General features: G+C 31.7%; 2 protein-coding genes across 3 annotated transcripts in view; one reads left to right on the top strand and one right to left on the bottom strand.

Moving 5' to 3' along the window:
- Nucleotides 1–143: 143 nt before the first annotated feature.
- On the top strand, nucleotides 144–16376 carry LOC136968684 (ER membrane protein complex subunit 2-B-like). Of its 2 annotated transcripts, XM_067262689.1 has the most exons (10): nucleotides 144–184; nucleotides 10953–11066; nucleotides 11197–11261; nucleotides 11448–11533; nucleotides 13921–14064; nucleotides 14508–14649; nucleotides 15422–15532; nucleotides 15613–15717; nucleotides 15794–15870; nucleotides 15972–16376. In XM_067262689.1, exons 1-9 carry the CDS (start codon nucleotides 160–162, stop codon nucleotides 15866–15868), a joined length of 867 nt encoding a protein of 288 aa, XP_067118790.1. In that variant the 5' UTR covers nucleotides 144–159; the 3' UTR covers nucleotides 15869–15870; nucleotides 15972–16376. The 2 variants fall into 2 exon arrangements, with proteins under 2 accessions (XP_067118790.1, XP_067118789.1); XM_067262688.1 differs by having other exon boundaries at nucleotides 15794–15977.
- The window catches only part of LOC136968682 (tRNA (guanine(10)-N2)-methyltransferase homolog), a 39713-nt gene continuing 32232 nt past the window's right edge, over nucleotides 15714–23194 (bottom strand). Inside the window, exon 13 of the mRNA XM_067262687.1 lies at nucleotides 15714–16091. Coding sequence (XP_067118788.1) covers nucleotides 15987–16091 — 105 coding nt within the window. The 3' untranslated portion in view covers nucleotides 15714–15986. The remainder of the gene's footprint in view (nucleotides 16092–23194) is intronic.

Raw genomic sequence — 23194 nt, forward strand, 5'->3', positions numbered from 1 at the left:
AAATCATATGTTAAAATATTTACACGTATCTATATATATTTTAATATTATTAATATTTAAATTACATAATAAACACCGAAAAAATTAATAATTAAATATAAAAATAATATTTAATAATAATACTTTTTTAAAAGTAAGCGTGGATGTATTTCCTGTAAAATGGCGTCTGCAATGAAATGGGAAGGTAAATATAATTTCTTTTTGGACGAAATAAACACGTTTGTACGTTTAAATATTACATTACAGGTTAATTTTTACCGATAAGTTATATAATTTGTCGTCGGTGAATGCACGAATTAAACATTTATTAATAATATTATTTCTTAAGGTATACATGTGAATTTGTATGTTAAATCAGTGATTCAAATGATGTGTGACGTAAAAAAAGTCGTTCACGGGTTAATGTTACCTTAGGTAGCCAAGATGGTGACTCGTCTCTAATTCCAGCAAGGAAACAGTGGGACTTCTATTCTAACCTAACCTAACCTATTCTAATAAATTAGCATAATTATTAGCAACCAAATTATTAGAATAGGTTAGGTTAGGTTAGTACGTGCATCCCACTGTTTCCTTGCTGGAATTAGAGACGAGCTGCAATCTTGGCTACCTAAGGTAACATTAACCGAACCGTACCTGTATGTGCGACCCTTCGTGAGATATTCTCTCCAGAGGTCAGTTTTTACGGTGTACTGGTATGCTACCTTTTCTCCATGCATTGGTCGAGGCTGGTGTTAGTAAGCCATCGTTGATGCTCCGCACATAGTCGTGTGCTTCGGTTTGAACCCCAAGCCCCCTATTACTGCCCCCTGCCCCCTGTATTACTTCGGATACTCGAGTAGCCCACTCCAATGGATTGGGCTACTCGAAGCTGGCATGGTCACCTGGGCTAAATAGTTAAATGCAATAGTCTTATTGGAGCCATGCGACTCCCAGTTGCCCATGACCTTGAAGTGGGCTGATTTTGGGGAGTTGTAACTCGCCAAGGGTTCTTTTGACTTTTTTACTCCCGTGGAATGGTCTATGGCTTTGATAAGGTCTCGACTGTCTCATTTAGAGGTCTAATTGTGCCATCAAATGTCCTTTAAGATGCAAAAATGTGTGTTTCCGAACGGTCCATATTTATGTAATTGTCTATATATGCACTACGTATTAAGGTATACGTGAGATGATAACAATTGAATGTTTATCGAATTGTTTATACAGTATACAAATAAACTGTTTGTAAAAATTCTAAAGAAGGAAGGCAACCACATTTGTTAAGAAACAGCATGTGTTCATTAAGAATGTATTAATTACTTTTTAAATTAATTTAATTATTATTCGTACTATTTGTAAAGTAAACCTCGTGTATTTTATAAGCCTGTAACTCGCAATTTGTAAGAAGCTCGGCCGAATGGGGCGGATAGACCGTCCGAAATGCATACTGTTGTTGAAATAAATGATTGGTGTTTGTCCATCTGTGTGATTTCCCCTGCTGCGTCGATAATGTGTGATAAGTCCTCCGTGGAGTCAAAACTTAGTGCTCACATATTCAATTATAGTAATATAAGGACAAAAAGAACATCACCAACCAATGAATAACAATATTAACAAGACACAAATTTAAAACAGGAAAGTCTGCATAAACTACAAACTGTTTAGAATAAACTTAACCAAATTCATGTAGTATTTTGTACCAAATCCTTTTTGTCTAATTCTTCTATTTTCTCATTGATGAAACTAGTTTTGAAGTGTCTTCTCCTGTTTTATACCATTCTTGCAAATTCCTCTAGCCTCTAGTGTAACTTTAGATGTGATATTACAGTTGTATATTTGTCATTCTAATAAATCCTACAAATATACTGCAGGGTTAAGGTAGGGTGATCATGGAGGTATATGCAGTTGTCTTTGAGCATTATGCAGTAAACATTCTCACACAATATGTGAAGAATGCTTGGGATCATTGTCCTGTTGGAATTTGAAGTTATTTTCTAATCCCAATTTCTGCACACCATTGTTTAAATTTTTCTTTAAAATATTTAAATAATTGCATCTGTTCATTGTGATGTTGATGAATATTAATGTTTTGACTCCACCAGCTGTCATATGCCCCCTCACCATTGCATTACTACCTCCATATTTAACAGTTGCACTTGTATCCTGTGCTTGAAATTCTGTGCTGGACTTTTGCCATATGTTCTCTTCCATCAGAGTCAAATATTGATATATTAAATTTACTTGTCGCTAAATAACATGCACTTTCAAAAATCTTCCAATTTTCCTACATATTCACGTGCAGATTCTAAACACTACTTTTTATTTATTTTAGAAATCAATAGCGAGGTCGAGGCCAAAGTTTTAAATGCAAAAACGTGTACGTCGGACGTTCAGCGCCGCTTTCCTGTAAGCCTAGAAGTTTGACAAAGGTGTTTGGAAAGTCAGTGGAATCATGCTCAACATTCCAAATGCCATTGTCAAACTTCCAGGCTTACAGGAAAGCGGCACTGACTGTCCGACATACACGTTTTTGCATTTAAAACTTCGGCCTCAACCTCGCTAATGGTTTTCATCTGCATCCATGAAAATTAGACCTTAAGACATTGCATATTGCTTCTGTACTAACCATTTTGTTTTCAGATGTGGCAATTTCTGCTGCTATTTTTGTTGCACTTTGAGTTTATTTTTACTTCCTTTATAATTTTGTTGTTTTTCTCAAGATGTTAAGTTTCTAAATTATTTAATAAATATTAATTTTATTTTATTTATTAAATTTAATAAGAGATGGTGCCTAATGCCTACCTCTAGGCCAAATTACTTAGTATTTAATTATTTTTAATAGTGATAATATAGTCTGATTTAATTGTTTGTGGCTTTAAGTGCAAAATTTTTTTTTGTTTTTAAATTAAATTGCCCAAAAGGAATAACTTTATTCATAATGGCTAGTGAATTTAATAAATTAATCAATGTTTATCAGGTTGTGCAGGTTTTTTAGTCATTATTTATAATGGCCGAATATGATTAATATTATATACAAGGTACTGTACATTCAATGGAAACTTGAAAAATTGTATTAAAATCCTATGAATGATACCATTGTACAAGGTATTTTTTAAAGTAAGGACATTTTACAGTAAAAAGTGAACTACTAAACAGTACGGGTACTTTATTTTTTATATCCAATTCTAAATATTTTCAGCTACTACAAGGTTTCTGATGTCGAAACATTTGTAATAGCATGAGATTGGTTTCTGTAAACTCATGTCATAGTAGTTTGTTGCCTGAGAAGATAACCATTCCTGAACCTGTTTTCACTTTTTCATTGGTTTGGAAATGCTTTCCGATGAGGAACCTTTTCAGATGCAGGAAGATGTGATAGTCTGTCAGCACCAAGTCTAGGCTGATCCAATTGCTGCCAGCCAAGAGATTTGACTAGAGCTTGTGTTACAGTGGCAGTGTGAAACCTCAAATTTTTCAGAGTAACAGCATTTTGAGGCATTTATTCTGGATTGTGAGGCAAAGTTTCCTCAAGGTGTGACAATATGCAGCAATGTTTACTATTGCCCCTTGTGCCATGGGGTTATCTACTAGCAAAACACCATATCTGTCCCAGAACACGGTTGCCATAATCTTGCGAGTTAAGATTGTCTGTTTGAATTTCATTCTTGTCAGAGATGACGTGTCACCACTTCAGCAACTGTTGCTTGGATTTAGGGGTCACATAAGATACCCATGTCTTGTCCCTCGTGACAATGTGGCTCAACAGTTTATGACCTTCCTTATGATATTAGATGAAAAATATTAAAGCACTGGCTGATCTCTTCATTTTGTGTTCCTTGTTTTAAACATTTTCAGAACCTATTGATACCACAGTTTTCTACAGTCAAGTTTTTTGTTGCAATGTATCACGATACACAATGCCTGTGACTGTCTTTGAAAAAGAATGCGCCATACACTTTAGCTTGTGACACTGCACAGAAAACATTTAGTTTCAATGAATCACATGTATTCGAGAACTTCATATGGTTTTTCAGTGCTACAAATTCTAATGTTATGTTGGTTGACTTATACCAATAATGTGAAAAGCGTACTTGTCATTGAACACTATGTTGTAAGTGAAGTTGTTCAATTGCACTGATTTCCAGGAATGAATGTCCTGGAAATCAGTGCAAAATGCAGTCTGCTGGATGTAATTTTTAGGAATCAACACTTGTAGCAATTACAAACAGTGTGGCTTCATTTGGAGATGCTTTTAGACATATTTATATGTTTGTTATCATTCTTTGTTGTTATTTTATATTATATATAATTAATTTTACAACTACTATTTGATATGGCGGAGCTTGGCCTATATGGCTCTTGCGCCAAAAATCCCCAACCAATCAATCATCCAAACCAGCCTTTAGAAAGATGGTCCAATTATTATGGTACTAAATTCTCTAAAGAGCATTGTTTACTTATTAATGATGAACAATTGTCGACGGATGTGTATAAAGTGTTTCCAAGAGAATCAGAATGTTTTACAGATTTTACACTGGAGGAGCTAAAAGGAGCTATTAACTGTTTTGAGTCTGGTACCTCATCTGGAATTGATTTTATTAGAACAGAATATTTAAAATGTTTTTCAGAAAATTTCCTTATTACAACATTGGAAGTTTTTAATTCTATTCAAAGAAATTCTACTTTCCCAGAAAAATGGATTGAATCTTTGATTATTCCAATATACAAAAAAGGGCGTGTGTATGACCCCAAAAATTATATGCCTATATCTTTGGTCCCTGTAATTTGTAAACTATTTACATCCATATTAAATAAAAGGTTAGAAGATTGGATTAATAAATTAATAAATATGATATTTTGTCAGGAGCAAGCATGTTTTCAACTTGGCCAATCTTGCCAGGATCAAATATTCGTATTAAATGCATTGGTGCAATTGAAATTGCAAAAAAAGACAGGAAAACTTTATGCTGTTTTTGTAGACCTTCGATCTGCTTTTGATACTGTTAATCATAAAGTTTTATGGTCTCTATTAGAAAGAATGGGTATCAATAAACAGTTTCTTGGCCTTATAATTGGCATATACTCCAAAGCTACTGCAGGAGTAAAATTTTAGCCAAAATGACTGATTTATTTGGTATTGACATTGGAGTTCTGCAGGGTGAGATTCTGAGCCAACTGCTTTTTAATTTATACGTTAATGGTTTGATAGTGCAACTTGCTAAATCTGGCCTACCAGAGATTTCTTTTTCTGATCAAGTTGAGTTACATGTATTAATGTGTGCTGATGACACTGTAATCCTTGCTGATACTCCAAAAATGTTACAAAAGAAAATCACAATTTTAGAAGAATTCTGTTGTGACTATGGATTAACTATAAATGTTTTAAAAACAAAAGTGATGGTGTTTAAGAAGGGTGGTGGACTATCACTCAGAGATAGATAGTCTTTTAACAATCAGCCTATATAAGTTGTTTCGAATTACATATACCTGGGAGTATTATTTTCATCTTCTGGACAGTTTATACAGGTTAAAAATTATAGTACAGTGGGTGATTGGTTAACAAACACTTTCGCGAAAGATTTTTATGTTCGGACAACGAACACACGATCGGATAATGAACACCTCACAGAACAAACACAAGAAGAAGTGACGTAAAATAATGAATACCGATTGGTCTTCCCTCGTCTTTGGGCAACAATTCGAAACTTTTTGGAGTGTGAGAGACATCGACATCGATGCTCAACCTGGTATATACTGATCGGATAGTATTCATCCAAACTTTGAAACTCTCCCTTGTAATTCCAGCCTTTTATTTTTCTAACAGAAACAATATTTTTATAGTATTCGCGAGACTGTCAGACGGGCACTCATTAAGTTTTGCATGGGTTTTTCTTTTCGAAAGGTGAAAGCATAATAGCAAAGGTAGAGAGTGGGCAGAAGATGCCTAATGTTGCTGGGCAGTATGGTTTGAACAGGTCTACAGTATGCTGCAGTTTAATCTTATTTAAGAAAGATACGGTATAATCAAGAAGACTCAAGCAGCTAAAGGAATAACAAAAATCACATCTGAGAAATAAAGAACATTGAAGAGCTCACAATGGCACCTGAAATGGATCTGACGACAGAAGAACGCCAAGAACTCTTGGATGTAGAACACCAAGAAACTCAGCAAGATATGTTTTTTTTTTTTTTCTGAAAAAGAGGATTAATGCTGATATCTGCTATTAAACATCTTTTGAAAAAGTAGGAGGATGTCAGAACAATGGTCTTAGAATGGTGTCCAAACCAGGTTGAGGCTTGGGAATTTCTACAATTACAATACTATTAATTAATTCTGAAAAATCCTGAAGAAGAGAAAAAAGCAATCGACATTAGACAGATTGTTTAACCCCCTCAAACGGAAAAAAACATGACTAATAAAAATGCAAGACTGTGTATATATGTATTTTTATTGTTATATATAAATAAATGTAATAAGAAAGTATATATTTTTTTTATTTTTGGAGGTCTCCAGAACGAATTAATTAAATTCCCATTAAAACCTATGGTATGTTGATAATCGGTTAACAAACAATTCGGATAACGAACAAAGTCTTGGAACGGATTATGTTCGTTAACCGATCATCCACTGTATTCACAAGGCTAAAATGGCACCAGGTTCTATGTGGTTTGTTCTTTCAAAAGCTAAAATTAATTCTGCTCATATTTATATAAAATTATTCCACTTAATGATTTTATCTGTACTAATTTATTCTGCTCCTTTATGGGCAGTTACTTATCATGATAAAATGGAGATTTTTTTTGCTTTATATCTTCAAAGAATTTTCATGTTATACCATAAAATTCCAGCTTATATGTTGTGATTGAAATTTAGTGTTTCTAGAATATCAGTATTAACAATAAAAGCAATAGTTTCTTTTTGGATTAGATTGTTGAAATTACACGATAACAATTATGTTAAAGCAGTGTATGACAAACTGTTTAAATTATGTTTAATGATGTATAATTATATCTATAACTGGATGTTCACATTGAAAAATCTAATAGATTTTTCAATGTGAACATCCAGTTATAGATTAATGTGAAAGTTAGTAACAAATTGTACTAACTTTAGTTTTTAACGTAATACCCCTTGCAACAAACTAAGATTTATACAATAAAGAATTGAATTGAATTGAATTGTATATTTAATCCATAAACAAATATCAAGACGAGGGAAAAAAAACCAACTTCTCGCACAATCCCTGGGAAGAATAAATCAACACACTAAAAACATTTTTTATATTCCTAACGTTTTCGACCAAAACTTGGTCTTCGTCAGGCTATTGACCAGTATAAAATTCGAAACTGGAATTCGAACGACATGTTTAAAATTATTTAAAAATTGGAAACTAATTTTCGCCATACATGCTACTGAAGTGGTAAAAATATCATTACATCCCCACAAATAAATAATACAGTGTATTTGCTTGTATAGAAACGTTAACAACATGCTAGTGTCGTTTACGCTTTTTCTCGTAGCACCACCTCCGTGCATAAGAAATATTGGCGGCATCTTTCGCATTAATACAGTTGCCAGCCAGACCGGCTTTGTATATTTCCAACTCTTCAAAGTTGCGAAGGTGTTGAACCTGATCTGACATTTTTACCAATTTGGTCCTGTAGAGGTCTGCTTGTATTTTGGGGTCTGTGGCATAGGCAGCTAGGACGGTGGTATGCCTTTGGTCGGCGATATCATACCCGTGTTCCTGTATTCTGTTGATATAAAAAAGGTTTTTAGTGTGTTGATTCAAAATGAGAAAATTGTCTTAATCTTTATCATTTTGGTTTTATGCAGATTGAGATGTATGTATATTTTTATACAGACCTGTGCAAGAGTCTCCTGGCATCTAGAAATGGAGGGGAAGAATATAATAAATATAAAATTGTGCCAATGAATGTAAAGTATTTTTTTGTGTGCGCAACATAAATGGTAGTGACATGAAAGCATTAAAGACCTTGAAAAATCATACTTCTAATTGGAGGTGTAAAGTGTGTGCAAAACAAATGCTGACGGAACATTTCTTCGACAAGATTTAGCGTTTTAAATATATGCTAATGTCGTATCATTAAATTGTTCTTATCTATAATTTTTAATAGTTCTTTAGAATTGTTGTTTTTTTCCTATTTATTGTTTCTGTTTTCCATTTTCCGAAAAAACAATGCATTGAGGTTTTACCGTATAAATAAATACATATATGTCTTAGCATCTTCACCATAATTACTTCCGCAGAAATTAATTTTGCAAATCTGATCATAATATTGTGGTGAAAGTACTAAAGCATTAAGTAGTAGTAGTAATATTTTTCAAAAATAAATATAATTTGTTCTCATTTGTCAGAATTCTTTTAGTTGTTTTGGATTTTATTAAATTAACTTTATAAATAGCATAACTATGTATAAATTCGTGGAGCAGATTTTATTTTTTAATTTGTACGTTACAGAAGAGAAATTTTATTAATATCGTCGACGATCAATAATCTTTGTTTATCATACATTAATCAATAATTGTTCTCCAATAGAAGAACAGTTCTCTAAAAAAGAAATTATTTAAGAATAAATCTTATATAATTTCAGAGGATAACAACATGCATTTAATAGTTATTGCTTTTTAAAAGCAAACTAACATCTCGTAACGGATGGTGCCACATACAATTTTCTAACTTTGAGCTATGTCATAGTGTTCTTTTAAACTAAAATATATTTCTAAATGGAGATTTTTATCATAATTCACAAAATTACTCCTTTCAACCTTTTAATTATCACTTAAACTGCATATTCTAGTATAATCGAATGGTTCCTTTAGTTTGAGTATTAAGAAAGTCAAGTAAGAGCCTTTGCCAGCTTTTTTTAAACAGGTTACATCCTATTTCGGATGGAACTCATAAGACCGTATCTTTAGCTTTTCTAGCAAGCAGTTTGAATTTTCTTTTATTTAAATGTGACCATAGGGCCGGTATCTCTTTGATACCACGTCAGGATGACACCACTGTACCTTTAGATTGATACAGAAAATCAATTGCGCGAGCGGTTACGTATGGGTTAGACCCGGAATGAAGCGAGTGGAGAGGATGACGGAAAGAACGCACCCAGAGATTTATATATAAAAATATACCCGTTTATTTTTTCCATAGGACTAATTAGATACAAGCGATTACTTTACAGAGAGACACGTGATAAGGTACATGGCTCACGATCCGCGAACATAAATTCTACGCGGATTAGAGAGAGAGAGAGAGCTTACAAATATTCGCGTGTAGGATAAATACCTTAAGATATGTAGTCGAATGTCGATGTAATAATCGATGATATCCTTATAGACCGTTATAGGCGTTCGGGCTAAGAATAAATGATCTTGTAGTAGATCGTTGGTAATGACTCTGTCCACTAACAGGTAATAGTTGTTCAGATAGGTAGTGTAACGACGACAGTTCGGCTTGAATATCGATGATGAAGGAGGATCGGCGGCGACAGGTAACTATCCTTTTGAGCGCACAAACACACGGTCAGTAACAACTTCTTCGTCTTACTCATCGTGCTCCCTTTTTATATGGGGAGGGAGTTTGCAGGCCCTTCTTTGATTTCGTCAGAAGAGATGATCTTCTTGGACCAATAAAATTATTGGTGACGTAGTCGTGTCACCGAAATTTGACTCATCTTAACAAGGAACTCAACTCGTGGGAATCGAGTTTAAACTGTTCTTATCAACAGAATTTATCAGTTGATTTCCCGTTTAACTAACCCTTTTTGGTCTATTTCGTTCCGTTTTTGTATAAAATGTAGAGGTTGTATAAAATATAGTTAAAAGATTATAAAGGTACATATAAATGATAAAGTTCACAATATCCCGATCGTCACATAAATATGGTGCCGAATTTCATTAATTTCTTAGGGAAATACACTAGGGATTCCACTCCTGACCATTTTTTGGCAGTCCGGCCTGTGTTTCGTATTGCTTTGCAGCACAAAACATCCATGCTGCATTTTATGATTATTCTTTATGTAAGATGTATAATAATAGTTTTAAATATATGTTGACTAAATAATTATAAACAACAAAAAATCTAATAAATAGTAATTGATAGTATAACAAGTTATAAAGGATTTTAAAAAATATTCAGATGGCACTTAAACGAATCGACTGCTCGGATGCCTGGGGCTTTTTGAGCGTCAAGGGTCGAACTTTGACACCTCGTAGGGCCTAAAATATTTGAATTTTTTGAGATTTTATATTTTTCTGCTAATATATTCAACGTCGTCATCTTTCAATCGTTCCAATTTTCCTTCTCGTAAGAAGTTTGTTTCTTCTTAAACATTTCGTGTCGGCAAGCGAATCAATGAGGCCGACGCAGTTTTATTATTAAACCTATACTTGTTCTCATTAGCAAAGAGAGAAATTGCATTTTATAAACATAGACAAAAAGATATCTACTTTTACTTTTAAAATATATTTTTACGCAACTTAGATAATGTGAATAATGTAGAACATAGTAAAAAATATGAACCAATTTTCATCATATAGATTAATTTTATTTTCCCAAATTAATGGTCTACATTGATATACTGTATTTTACGGACTATAAGACGCACTTTTTTCTTCGAAAAATTGCCTCCAAAATTCAGGTGCGTCTTATAGTCCACAGCATCTTATAGGTATTTTTTTAAAAAATTGCTTAAAAATTAAGGTGCGTCTTATAGTCCGTAGCGTCTTATAGGTATTTTTTTAAAAAATTGCTTGAAAATTAAGGTGCGTCTTATAGTCCGTAGCGTCTTATAGGTATTTTTTTAAAAAATTGCTTGAAAATTAAGGTGCGTCTTATAGTCCGTAGCGTCTTATAGGTATTTTTTAAAAAAATTGCTTAAAAATTAAGGTGTGTCTTATAGTCTGTAGCATCTTATAGTCCGTAAAATACGGTAATTTGATGAAAATTTTTCAGATGCAAGAAATAAATTACGCCAGTGGAGAGATGAAAATGTCAGATCGTCCGAGGAAGTAGTAGATATATGGAAAGACTGTTTGAGCAAATATATTAACAAGATGGGCGACGAAAGTATGTTTATGCCATACGTATCATTAAATTGTTTTATATAAACTTAATAATTTTATATTAAATATCTACTATAACAGATTAATTTATTTAATCTCTGCTTTACATTAAAAATTTTTTTCTCTTTCTTTAGAATGGTTGGTTTATGAACAAGTATGCATTGCAGCATTAGATATTCATGCTCTTGATGTTGTTCAGGTGTGAAACAAACTTATAATTAAACTTTCTTTTATTACTTTTTAATGTAAATAGATGTAATAATGTTTAAATTTAAGTTTTATTATAAGAAAGCTGTTCTGAAATATAGTAATTTATTTATTCAGATATAAATTAATCTTTTTACTATATTTTTAAAATATTCGAATCCTACTTTTCTCTCTTCAGGAATGTTTGCAAGCATTAGATCACCAGTTTCCGGGGAGTCTTCGAATACGAAAATTAAAAGCTATGAGACTAGAGACGCTGGATAAGTAAGAAGAAAAACTTGAATTTTATTTATATTATTAAGTAATGCATATAAATTTAAGATGTGATTGTATAGAGGTTTTTGAATATTGTCCCGATATATACTGATTATTTATTTACACAAATGTTTACACAGTTAGAATGAATTATTTTTTAGCAAGCAGCAAGTACTGTGTAGCCAGTTTTATAATACAAATTCAGTCTAACATTCAGATAAAATATAAATTTCATTAAAAAATAATTAAACATATATTTAACATTTAAAAATTCGTGAAATTCCACTTGTAAAAATAATGACGACAATGTTTGTGATTAGTTTTCTCTGTTGGACAGTATCCTTAAACAGTTCTAATAGTTTAATACTTTAATACTTTACATATTAGAGAGCATGTGTAATTGTTAATGTATATATATAGTCACATCAAATAAATTCATTATCTGATTAAAAAAAAAAAATTATATTTTGGTTACTTCAATTAACCTTTGCTTATTTACTGACTGTAGATGGCAACTTAATATATCATAAGTACATTATATATACAGTAGAGCATCAATTATCCGACTCAATTGGGGACTGGGGTTGGTCGGATAACCGAAAAGTATGAAAAAATACATTATTAGTATAGTGTATTAGGCCCGGTTTAAATACTAGCCTCCCTTTCATGGCCGAGCCAGTTCTGCCAGCTAAAACATGCAAAAATTTAACAAAAATAATATTAAAGTAGCCAAGACATAACCAAATATTGTAGCGCCACATCACTAGCGGACATTTGAATTTGCCGACTAGAACGCAGTCGGTTAATCGGGGGTCGGATAATCGATGCTCTACTGTAATAGATTTGGCAAAAGCATACTCTCAATAGTACAGGTTTTAAATTTTTATATAGTTTACAGATTATATAATATAATATAATATATATATGTGCTATATAATACAGCTCATTTTGAAACAGTTCCTGTATAAATGCCTGACTTTTCAATAATAAGAGAAAAACGTTTACCGTATATTTCCGTGGATAATACAACCTTCAGATAAGACGAGGTATAAGTTTTCGTCAAAGTTTTATAGTTTTAGCATATATCCGTCCTATAAGACGACCCCCAAACTATCAACGGCCTATGAATTTAGTTTAGATCGGTGATCTTCTGGATAATAATACCGCATAGTGTATACGGAATTATGTCCTATTCCGTAATTTTTCGAATGAACAAATTTTATTTTCTGCCTTGCTATTGTTGCAAACGTTTGCACTGATTCGGGCAATGACCTTGACTATTCACAAAAACGTACGGGCTATTCTATTTTGTGGACATGCCCTACTCTCTACTAGTAAATAATTACGGTTTGTCCGTTTTTTTATAATGGTTTTAATTTATATAAATTTCAATCTAATTTTTTTGTATCTGTCCTATAAGACGACCCCGGATTTTCGGGGTCTTTTTTTATGATTCGACTATCGTCTTATCCGCAGAAATATATGGTATTTATTTTTTAAATATTATTTTTAACAAACTTTTTCTCTTACATGAACATTTAAGTGCTAGAAGCCGATTGTTAATTTATTATTAATTAAAATAATTAGAGAATGAGTAATAATCTTTCATTCTTAACAAAAAACAAATTTTTTAACTCAAAATCATGACCGCAGAATTAAACTTTCGGCATTTTATGTTATCGAGCTTTAGTGTAAGCCAGAAAAGGCTGTATTTGTCTCAAAGGCCACAGGTTTCCCATTTTTATATTCAGTAATATAGGCAATAAAAAACCCAGTAGTAGTGTCTCTCTAAACAAATAAGCTTAATAGAAAATAGTTCATTTTTAGTTTTTATATTATTAGTTTTTATTACTTTCTATAAAGCTTTTTCTGTTTAGAGAAGATAATATTTGGTTCCTTCAAATGAAACATAGACTGTAATGGCAACACTAACAATATCGAGGGAGAGTAGCATTTCACAATCCAAACGAAGGTGATGTACCTCTTAACGAGTGACCGAGTCGTTCAATGTTGAGTGTATTGTGTCTGTAAATTCTTAAATGCACTTATTTGCATTGGGTGACCGAGTCTATGTTTCATTTGAAAGAAACAAACGTTACTGATTTTAATTAAATAAGTGAATAAATATATATAATATTTAGTCATATATCTTAATGATAAATATTCCCATAAAGATCTATAACTTTAAGCATTATCTAATAAATATTAAAATATAATATTGTTTAGATTTTATCAACAATTAACATTATATTAAAATTATTTACATTACTTAATATCCTTCAGTAAAATCAAATATCCCATTACAGCTGTCATTTATATACACTCCTATATATTTACATAAATTTCAATGTTGTTATTTTATTTTTTAAATTTTATAAAACAAAATATCTTTGTAGACCCGAAGATGCTATAAAAGTGTACGATTCAATCCTTCAGCACGACGAATCAAATTCCGTTATTCATAAAAGAAAAATAGCCGTTCTGAAAGCTCAAAATCAGATACCCGAAGCCATCAAAGAATTAAGCGATTATTTAAAAAAGTAAGAAAATTTCGGATCGAAACATTAATATTTGTAAATATGTACTAGAAAAAATGTCCTACATTTAACAATATTTTCCAACATACTAAGTCCCCATAATTCTGGTTCTAGGGAGGAAATAAAATGAGTGTGTGCGGAATTTACCTTTAATAAAAACATATGACGTATGGTGTAGATGTATTTGTGTGCGTGGTTTGTCGGAATGATGATGATAACTAACGATATGCAGATGAAAAATTTCACTAAAACCACAATCATGATTGTGGTTTTAGTAAAACTTTCACCTTTATAACAATTTCCGCCTTCCGAACGATATGTTTTAAATCCTCACCATACACGAAAAGTGTAATGTTATTTATAATCATATTTAGTAAAAATATATTTTTTGTACGAAAGAACTATTAAACTTTATTTTATATTATTGTTGCTTTTTTTCCTTGAAGATTTATGAGCGATCACGAAGGCTGGATGGAATTGTGCGATCTTTACTTGCTCGAGCAAGATTATTCAAAAGCCGCATTTTGCATGGAAGAATTGATACTTTCGAATCCTCATAATCATTTATATCACCAACGATATGCAGAGGTATAAAAATCCCTATTTTTCTTAAAATATAATCATTTAGCAGCATTCGTAATATTTTGGTTTAATGGCTTTGCATTTTGCATTAACCTATGCTACATAATATGCTTAATTACTTAGTTTAAAAATTCAAAATTATTAATACAGTTTAAAAGCAACGAATTTTTCAAAGAATAATTGTTAAAGTAACTACTAACGAGATGTATGGTAGAGTCCCGCAAACTCGACCGAAAAGGTGACGAGTTATAAAAAATTAAAAGTTTTACAGACTCCTGTGTTAACAGTGCAGTGACAGAAACGAGATTGTGTTAAAATGCAGGTCAAATTTGACCATCTTTTCATCGGTGGGAGCATGTTGCCAACCATAACCAAATAGTGTTAATTTAGCAGAATTCTAACATAAAGTGGCATAGCAACGATGCTAGTCTAAATAACAAAATATTCATAGATGACATTTGCACATATAATACCTTTATGTATTAACTATTTAGCATTAGTGACTATTTATATTTGTACTTGTAGTTAAATTTTAATTCAGAATAAAATTAGCTATTCACTGGCTACTTTAGAGTTAGTGACATTTGCAGTGGCACATAAAAAGGGTTATATTCTTTAACATGTGCAATTGACGCTGTTGTGAAGAATAGTCTTACATGTAATTAATTTATATACATATATTTAATTGTAACTTATTTTGTTTATGAATCTTTCAAAATTACCAGACGACAATACTACAGCTGTGTATTATATAATGGTATATTTATTCTATTTTTAGATCCAATATACTATCGGCGGATTTGAAAACATCGAATTGGCTAGAGCATATTTTTCCCAAGCATTAAAATTAAATCCCCACAGTACAAGAGCACTGTTTGGTCTATTTTTGGTAAAACATGTCAATTACGAATACTTAATACAATTAGCTATAGTTTCCTTTTTAACGTAAATACATTTACGTCCCTTCAGGCGGCGACTAGTATCGTATCTTCTCCGAAGTGTATAGCTCAGAAAAAAAGGGAAAACGTAAAATACGCTACTTGGGCAGCACAGAAAATAACAAAGAAATATCAGGTAAAAATATTGTTTATTTACAAATTTCTAAAGAGAAACAGTAAACCGACAGTAACTATTATACTATTTTCCATAGGAAAGTTTGTGTGAAGATTATCAATTGAAATCTCTAGAAGGACTACTCAGTTCTCTACAAATATCTGTTAATTGATGGTGAAAATTTGTTTACGTGATTTTATTCAAAGGAGTATCTCAGTTATTTGTTAAACTTTTATTTACTGTACATCAGGATTTATTAAAATAATTGTTTTCAGAAACGATTTCGTAAGTTATCCATTATGATCCGAATCCTTGGCATTCTTCAGTGCTTGGAAAAACTTGTGTCTGAATTGACTGGTCGTTTCCGGTACCGTAGCATCCGTATTATCCATAAGCTGAAAAAACGAAAGAATATTTTTTTAATCCGTTATTAGTAATTCATTCATCAGACAGCATTAAAACATTATATTTTATATTAACTTTGAATCAAAGAACATACAGCAAATATTCAATTTTTTTCGAATATCCTTTAGAACTATACATTCCATACAAAGAGTATCTTGCAATTGTTTGTTTAATGGGTAAAAAAGCAACAGGAATATTGAAAGTACTCTGTATTCTACATAAATTTGTGCCATGAAATTATTATGTACAAATTAAAAAGTAATATATTGAAATTAGCTGTATGTGTGTGTTGAAAAAGTATCCTATTTTAACATATCCCTATACACTAAATTATTTATTATTTACAAAATAAGGACCGCGCAATATCTAACGAGAGAAAAAAGTGAATATTGACGTAATTTAAAAAAAATACGATTTGTCCCAAAAAGGAGCAAATGAATACGTATCAATCTTCGACTTTTAAACGCAACACTTTGGTATTCCTAAATTACTTTCTGTACACTAAATTTGAACTTTAGATACATTTTCTTCAAGTCATTGTATGATTTTGATGTTACTGAAACCACCATCCATTAAAACTAGAGTACACATTATGTCTGAAAGTTGGGGACTATTTATTCTTATGATTTTTGCATATGTTATAGATATCATTTGTTTTAATTTGATATATAGTTCAGACTAAATTAGTTTTATTTATGTATATGTTATGGACAAATGATTAATACGGGCATTATGAATAATGACCAACAAAATCGGGCGTTGTAATAAATTTCAATAATTTATCAAATTGACCAGTCATTATGAATACTGCTATCACCTAGTTGGGCAAAGTGATCATCCGACATACGCTAGCTAATCAGAACTTGCGTCTTAGTTGCGCATGCGTATTGCATTTAGTACCAAATTTTAAATTTATGTGACCAGTAGTTAATCTTTCTTCTTTGACAAAAGTAACGATCATGGAGGAATCATTAAGTGATGTGAATAATCACTTCGACAACCGATTAAACGAGTTAATAGCAGAAAAAGGTAAGAACAATCAAATTTTTACAAAATCAGCGTATTTGTCAACGATACAAAAAGTGAGAGTCAAAAATGAAAGTTACTTCTAACTTACCGGAAGAATATCGGTTAATAGTACTTTGAAATAATTCACAAAAAATAAATATTTCTAAATGAAATAAGTGGAGTTTTATTTAATCAAATTTAAAATTCGGTACTAAACGTGATATGCACACGCAACCGAGTGCCGATTGGCTAGCGTATGTCGGATGATCACTCCCCAACTTATCGTCATCACTTTGCCTGACTAAGTGATAGCAATATTCATAATGACCGGTCAATTTGATAAATTAATCAATATTTATCACACTGCGTGACCTTTTTGGTCATTATTCATAATGCCTGATTAATCACTTTGTTCGTAACATTTAATATATAATTAGAATAGATCTATACATCTATTTGGTCGCATTACACCAAGAACTAAAATTCTGTAACAGTTAAATAACTTGTTACTTTTATTCAATTATCAATATAATTCAATAATTTTTTTTAGATTATGGATGTTAACTAAAACTAGTAAGTTATAACTATTAATTATTATTATTTGTGTAATTATTCAAATGTATATTATTGCTTAAATTTTTTAAAAATTTTGTTGTACATTGTTTGAAGAAAGTTATACAGTCTAATCTCCAAATAGCGGACACTGCTGGCACCGAGAATTGACTGCTATTGGGAGGTACGCACCGGCAGACGTACTGTATTTTAATGCAGTCGTCAAATAACGAAGAACACGACAGATTATGAAAACGTCAAATTTTAGTATTTTCACATTCCTAACGCAAAAGTATACGTAGAATACATAATAAATAATATACTGTATATATATATATAAATCTTTTCAGCCGTAAAAAGTTCATTTTACGGTAAAAAGTTCATTCAATCAAAAATGACCTGGTCAGAAGTAACGAAAAAGAAAAATGAAACTCTTATTATGAACGGAAGGGTGCATTTTTATTTCCCACTGTTATCTGTTTAAACTTAATCTCAAGAACGGTGTTATATAAATGAAATTGAAGACCAGATATGGAAAGCTTAGGGGTAGGAGGCCCGATTAACTATATATTAACTTCTGATTCAAACCAGGGCCGTGTTCAGTAATGCAGAACACGGTTAGAATTCTATGTAGCTTAGTGGGCGGAGCTAAGAATGTTCTGAGCATCATTGAACGATTATTCTTAGACAACTAGGCAAAATGGTGGACGAAGTTAACATTATGATTGCAACAATTGTTGCAAACGAATTGGTCGAAAGGATGAAGTAACCAATACAATTATTGAGATGGAAGCTGCGTCAATCCTGATGAAATTAATGAAGTACAGTAGTGAACCGAAAATCTGAATCAATTGGGGACTGGGGTTGTTCAGATTAGGGATTTGTTCCGATTACGGTTTATGTACGAAAAAATATATTAACCTGTCCGATGTTCAAATTTTTCTCCGTTGCGTGTCGCTTCGTGTTGAATTTTCGTCGATTTTAAGCCTAACGAAAATTTTTATAATAATAATCGAGGCTATCGTATCGTTAAAAATTATTTCTTTATTTTGTACAAACAAAATAAATATATTGAAGAATATAAAAACATGAAAATTATACTTTAGAAGTAAATCTAGTATCAAAAACGTTCGATTCGGCACGACACAGTCTGACTGAAAATCGTGCCGATTACCGGCGATTCTGATTACCGGGGTGCCGATTTACGAGTCTCTACTGTAATTATTAATTGTAATCAACAAAATGGACCGTTATCTTCTGTTAAAATTTATTCGGAATCTGTTACACCAACGTGTGATAATTTTACATTTCGAAGTCATTTTAGAATGAGAGAATAATTCTGTGATTGTTATAATAAAATACATTTAGTCCAACACTGGCAGCCATCTTGCAAATTGTACAACAAGACAAAAACAATGACATCACTAGTAGAAGTTAGCATAGATGAAAGAAGCTGACTGAACTAGCTATTATTCAAGCAGTAGTTAGAAATGAGTTCAACATCGCAGAATAACTAGACTTAGCAAGAATTCTGCATTACTGAACACGGCCCAGAAGTCGTTATTTCAATTCAAAAAATTTTCCCTGAAAGGAGTTAGATGATCAGCACAACTCTATTGCAAGCAGAAAAGTATGATGTACTGTACAGGGCAAAACACTACAGTACTAATTTGAGATAGACAGCATATATTTTAGATTAAATAAATTAAAAATTGAATGTCATCGTGACAATATCAATAAACAATTGCTTGTTTTTTTTATTTGAAATTTGCAAGCTTTCTACAGCAAAGACCATCAATAGTGATGTATACTAGATCAGTGGTTTTTAACAGGGGGAGCCATAAGAAGTTTGCCAGGGGGCCGCCAAATTATGCAAAATTTCCTTCAGAATATAATTTTTAAAAAATTGATGTATAACTGAATATCATATTGAAAAGTGAAATAAGAAATAAAGTTTTTCCTATTTAGTTTTTATTTCTTCCTACATACAACTTTGGTAGTACAGAAGAAAAATGCAAATATGCTACTTACACCGCAGTATTTGCATCTTTTATTCCAAAGTAATTCTATTGATGATAAACTATTAATGCTTGGAATTTTAAAAATAATTAGGAAAAATAGTAGGCTTTAAAAATTTAAATATTTTTGCAAAAAGATATGCAAAATCTTTACGACAAGTTGTGGGTATTTTAGTTTTAGCATCGATTTATTGGCGTGTTTCTTATTTTATTTTTTGTTAAAAATTAATGAGTTTTCATGTTTAATTGTGAAGTCTGAATGTTTTTTAAATAGATAATGAAATAATAAAGTTATGATTTACATTTACTATATAAAAAAATAAAGCAATAATAAAAAAAATCAATTTATTATAGATAATTTAACAAATATAAATTATTAAAAAAATGGGGGTCACAAAAATATTATGAATTATTTGGTGGGCCGTGAGTATAAAAAGGTTAAGACCCACTGTACTAGATAATTCAACATTTCTCTAGATGTCATATCAAAATATTTTCTGAGATTCAGAGAATATTCTTTTACTGTTTTATTCCAATAATGCTTAAATTTTCCATATTAGTAGATTTTACATTTTGTAATTCCTCATATTCATGACGAGTATAAATTTTTTATTATGACTGTGAAATGCTGTACTTTTTTTAATATTCCATCTCTATGTGTTGTTACATAGAACTAATTTCCAGGAATGTAATCTCAATCTGTGATACTGAGCTTGGTAGTTTTCTTAACAATAGTTTTCCAGTAATCAATTGAGCAGCATTTCCAAAGACCAATTCTAGAGAGACCACAAGATGTTCACAAGTGTCTAGTAATATGATTTATTTTTTTAAATATACACTGATAGAATCACAAATCTTGTTAGTGAATACTACTTACTCTTGATATGATTAGTATGTACAGTACCATACTGAATCTAATGTGAAAATTCGAACCTGCCAGAACCAAACGCTAATAATAAAATTTTTTATTGTTTGGTTCCCACGGGGAAAAAAGGAATCACGAGGAACAAAAACCGAATAGTGCTGGTTGGTGGAGGAGAGAAACATGACCGAGACGATAAAAGGGAGACAAGAGAGGAAAAGGGGGTCGGTTACGTCGTGTCCATTGGATAGTGTGCGCGTCCTAAGTCCCAAGGGAACCCGATGTCGAACAAAGGAATATCTTGCCGAGGATACTTTGAACTGGTAACAAGATCGACTTGGATCACGAGGTATGACCTCCCCGAATTCATGTAAACTCTCCCTCCGCGTATCCGAACCATAGGCGACGGTAGCTCGCCCCTATTGTAAATGTAGCATTAGTCTTAATAAACTGTTGTTGTTTTTATTCGTTGTTAATGTCATTTATTCGAGTATCGCCACCACCGCTCTATCATCGGACCCATCAACTTCCTCCACTCGTGTAACACATAACAAATCCGAACCGCCATCTTGACCGTGGGCAGGTCTCACCTATCTGTTAGCCGAGAAAAACGAAGTGCGACTCCGTCCACCTCCCGGCACACCCACACTAAGAGACATCTACATGGCTCATGCATGGATTTTTTTTAAAAACAGACAACTCAAGACAAATTTGTTAACAGAATCAGTTATATTGATATAAATTTGTTCAGCATTTATTGCAAGTAAGGTAAGTTATATATCACAGGTTATCATAGTACAGAGGTTAGAAACCACTTTCATCTTGTGTGTAATCTTGTTATGTGTGTGTGTGTGTGTGTGTGTGTCACTCTTCTTAATCAACATGGATTTGATGCTTCAGGTCTTCTCTCACAATCAGCTTCAGTGCCACTGAAAATGCTACATTTTTTGAAATAGTTTTGCACAATTTTTTCTGGAATTTTCATCCAAATACCCTTATAACGTTACTGTATTAGACTCAATTAGCTCAATTCTGTTTTGAGAAATTGAACTAAGTTGACACCTTAAATATTTGCTACTAGGAATATTGGTTTAATGAAATCATTAAAATAATGCAATGGAATTAGTGATTTCTAGTGACAAATAAATAAGATACGTAGCAATAGAGAATGCAAATTATGATATATTAACTTAGGGTGTGTTTTAGATTTCATATATTTTCAGAGATACTAAAACCTCACAAATATGCATCTTACATTCAAGTAAATTGGTCTCTATGTCACTTCTCTAGAGTGCACTCAATCCCCATTATTAATTTATGTTTATGCTTTTGCATGTATAAATCATTTACAATCTCAGCTAACAGAAAACAGCTTGCTGACAAGCAAACCTTTACATATCTGCCGATCCTTTATAGTGCTGTATGTTAATTAATACATACACACTTGTGTCTATATATATATATATATATGTCCATAAAATTTTTTGATTTTAGAAGGGTTTCCTAGATTTCAGTAGGTTTATGGCTTAATTCAGCAGTTCACAAAGATCTGCTTTACTTACAAAAAAAGGAATTTGATCTACTTCAAAATGAAACAATCAACAATTATAAGAGAATACATTACTATAAGCTATAGAAATGTGATTCAGAACAGGCATTTACAAGCATAAGATTTTTATAATATAACAAAAACATGGCATATTTTATATAGAACATTCTCGTGACAATACACAGCAGTATATAAGTTAGATTAATTTTAGATTTTTCTAGTTGAAATAAAATCACATATACATTAATAGTTTCAAAAAAACAGAAGTTTCTGATATTTGTATAAAACATAAGAATTTACATAAAAACAATCAAACTTGTGTGTGTGTGTGTGTGTATAGATAAATAGTTATATAACAGTCTGCATAAATCATTATTATTTAATTATATGAGCTAAAAATATAGTTTAATATTGATATATACAGGGTTGTATACGTAATTCCATCTGTGATTCCCTGACTTTCCATGACCAATTGTGACATTATTCCCTGACTTATTAATGTCTCTGCATTTTCCCTTTCCGTTATGTAATATTTGGCTAAGTCTATTTAAGCCCATTTTGTACAATTATATAAATTTTTTTTTATTAATTCACTTACAAAAAACGGAAAACTTCACATGAAATTGATTACATAATTAGCTACATCGTTTCTACGTCATATAAAAAATTCATGATTCAATTTAGATTAATTTTATTTAAATAAGAAAAAGGCTTGTGTCATGTCGTAAAATCAGATTTTCTTAAAGCAAGGAGGTGTGAATTCAAAATAATTTAAACAGAAGAAATCGCACACTCCATGAGAGGGAGAAATCACTTATTATTGCATTCTACTTTTGGTCCAGCATGGATTCATTCAAGGTCATTGCATGTCTTCCCATCTCTACCAAAACTTATAGTGAGAGAAGCCGAGTTTTGGCAGGAAAGCAGGTTGTTATTGATGGTGTTTTTGAAAACCCGACCTTAACTCTATGGTGTTATTTTTGTATACTTCCAAAATTCTGCAGGTCATCTGAAGACAAAAATTTTTTCAGTTAGAGAAAAGACCTATCATAGATCATCAATCCATCAAAATTGGCAGGATTATTATCTCCACATACTGTATGT

This window comes from Centruroides vittatus, unplaced genomic scaffold (assembly GCF_030686945.1).
Source record: "Centruroides vittatus isolate TY-2023 unplaced genomic scaffold, ASM3068694v2 contig_1506, whole genome shotgun sequence".
NCBI lineage: Eukaryota > Metazoa > Arthropoda > Arachnida > Scorpiones > Buthidae > Centruroides > Centruroides vittatus.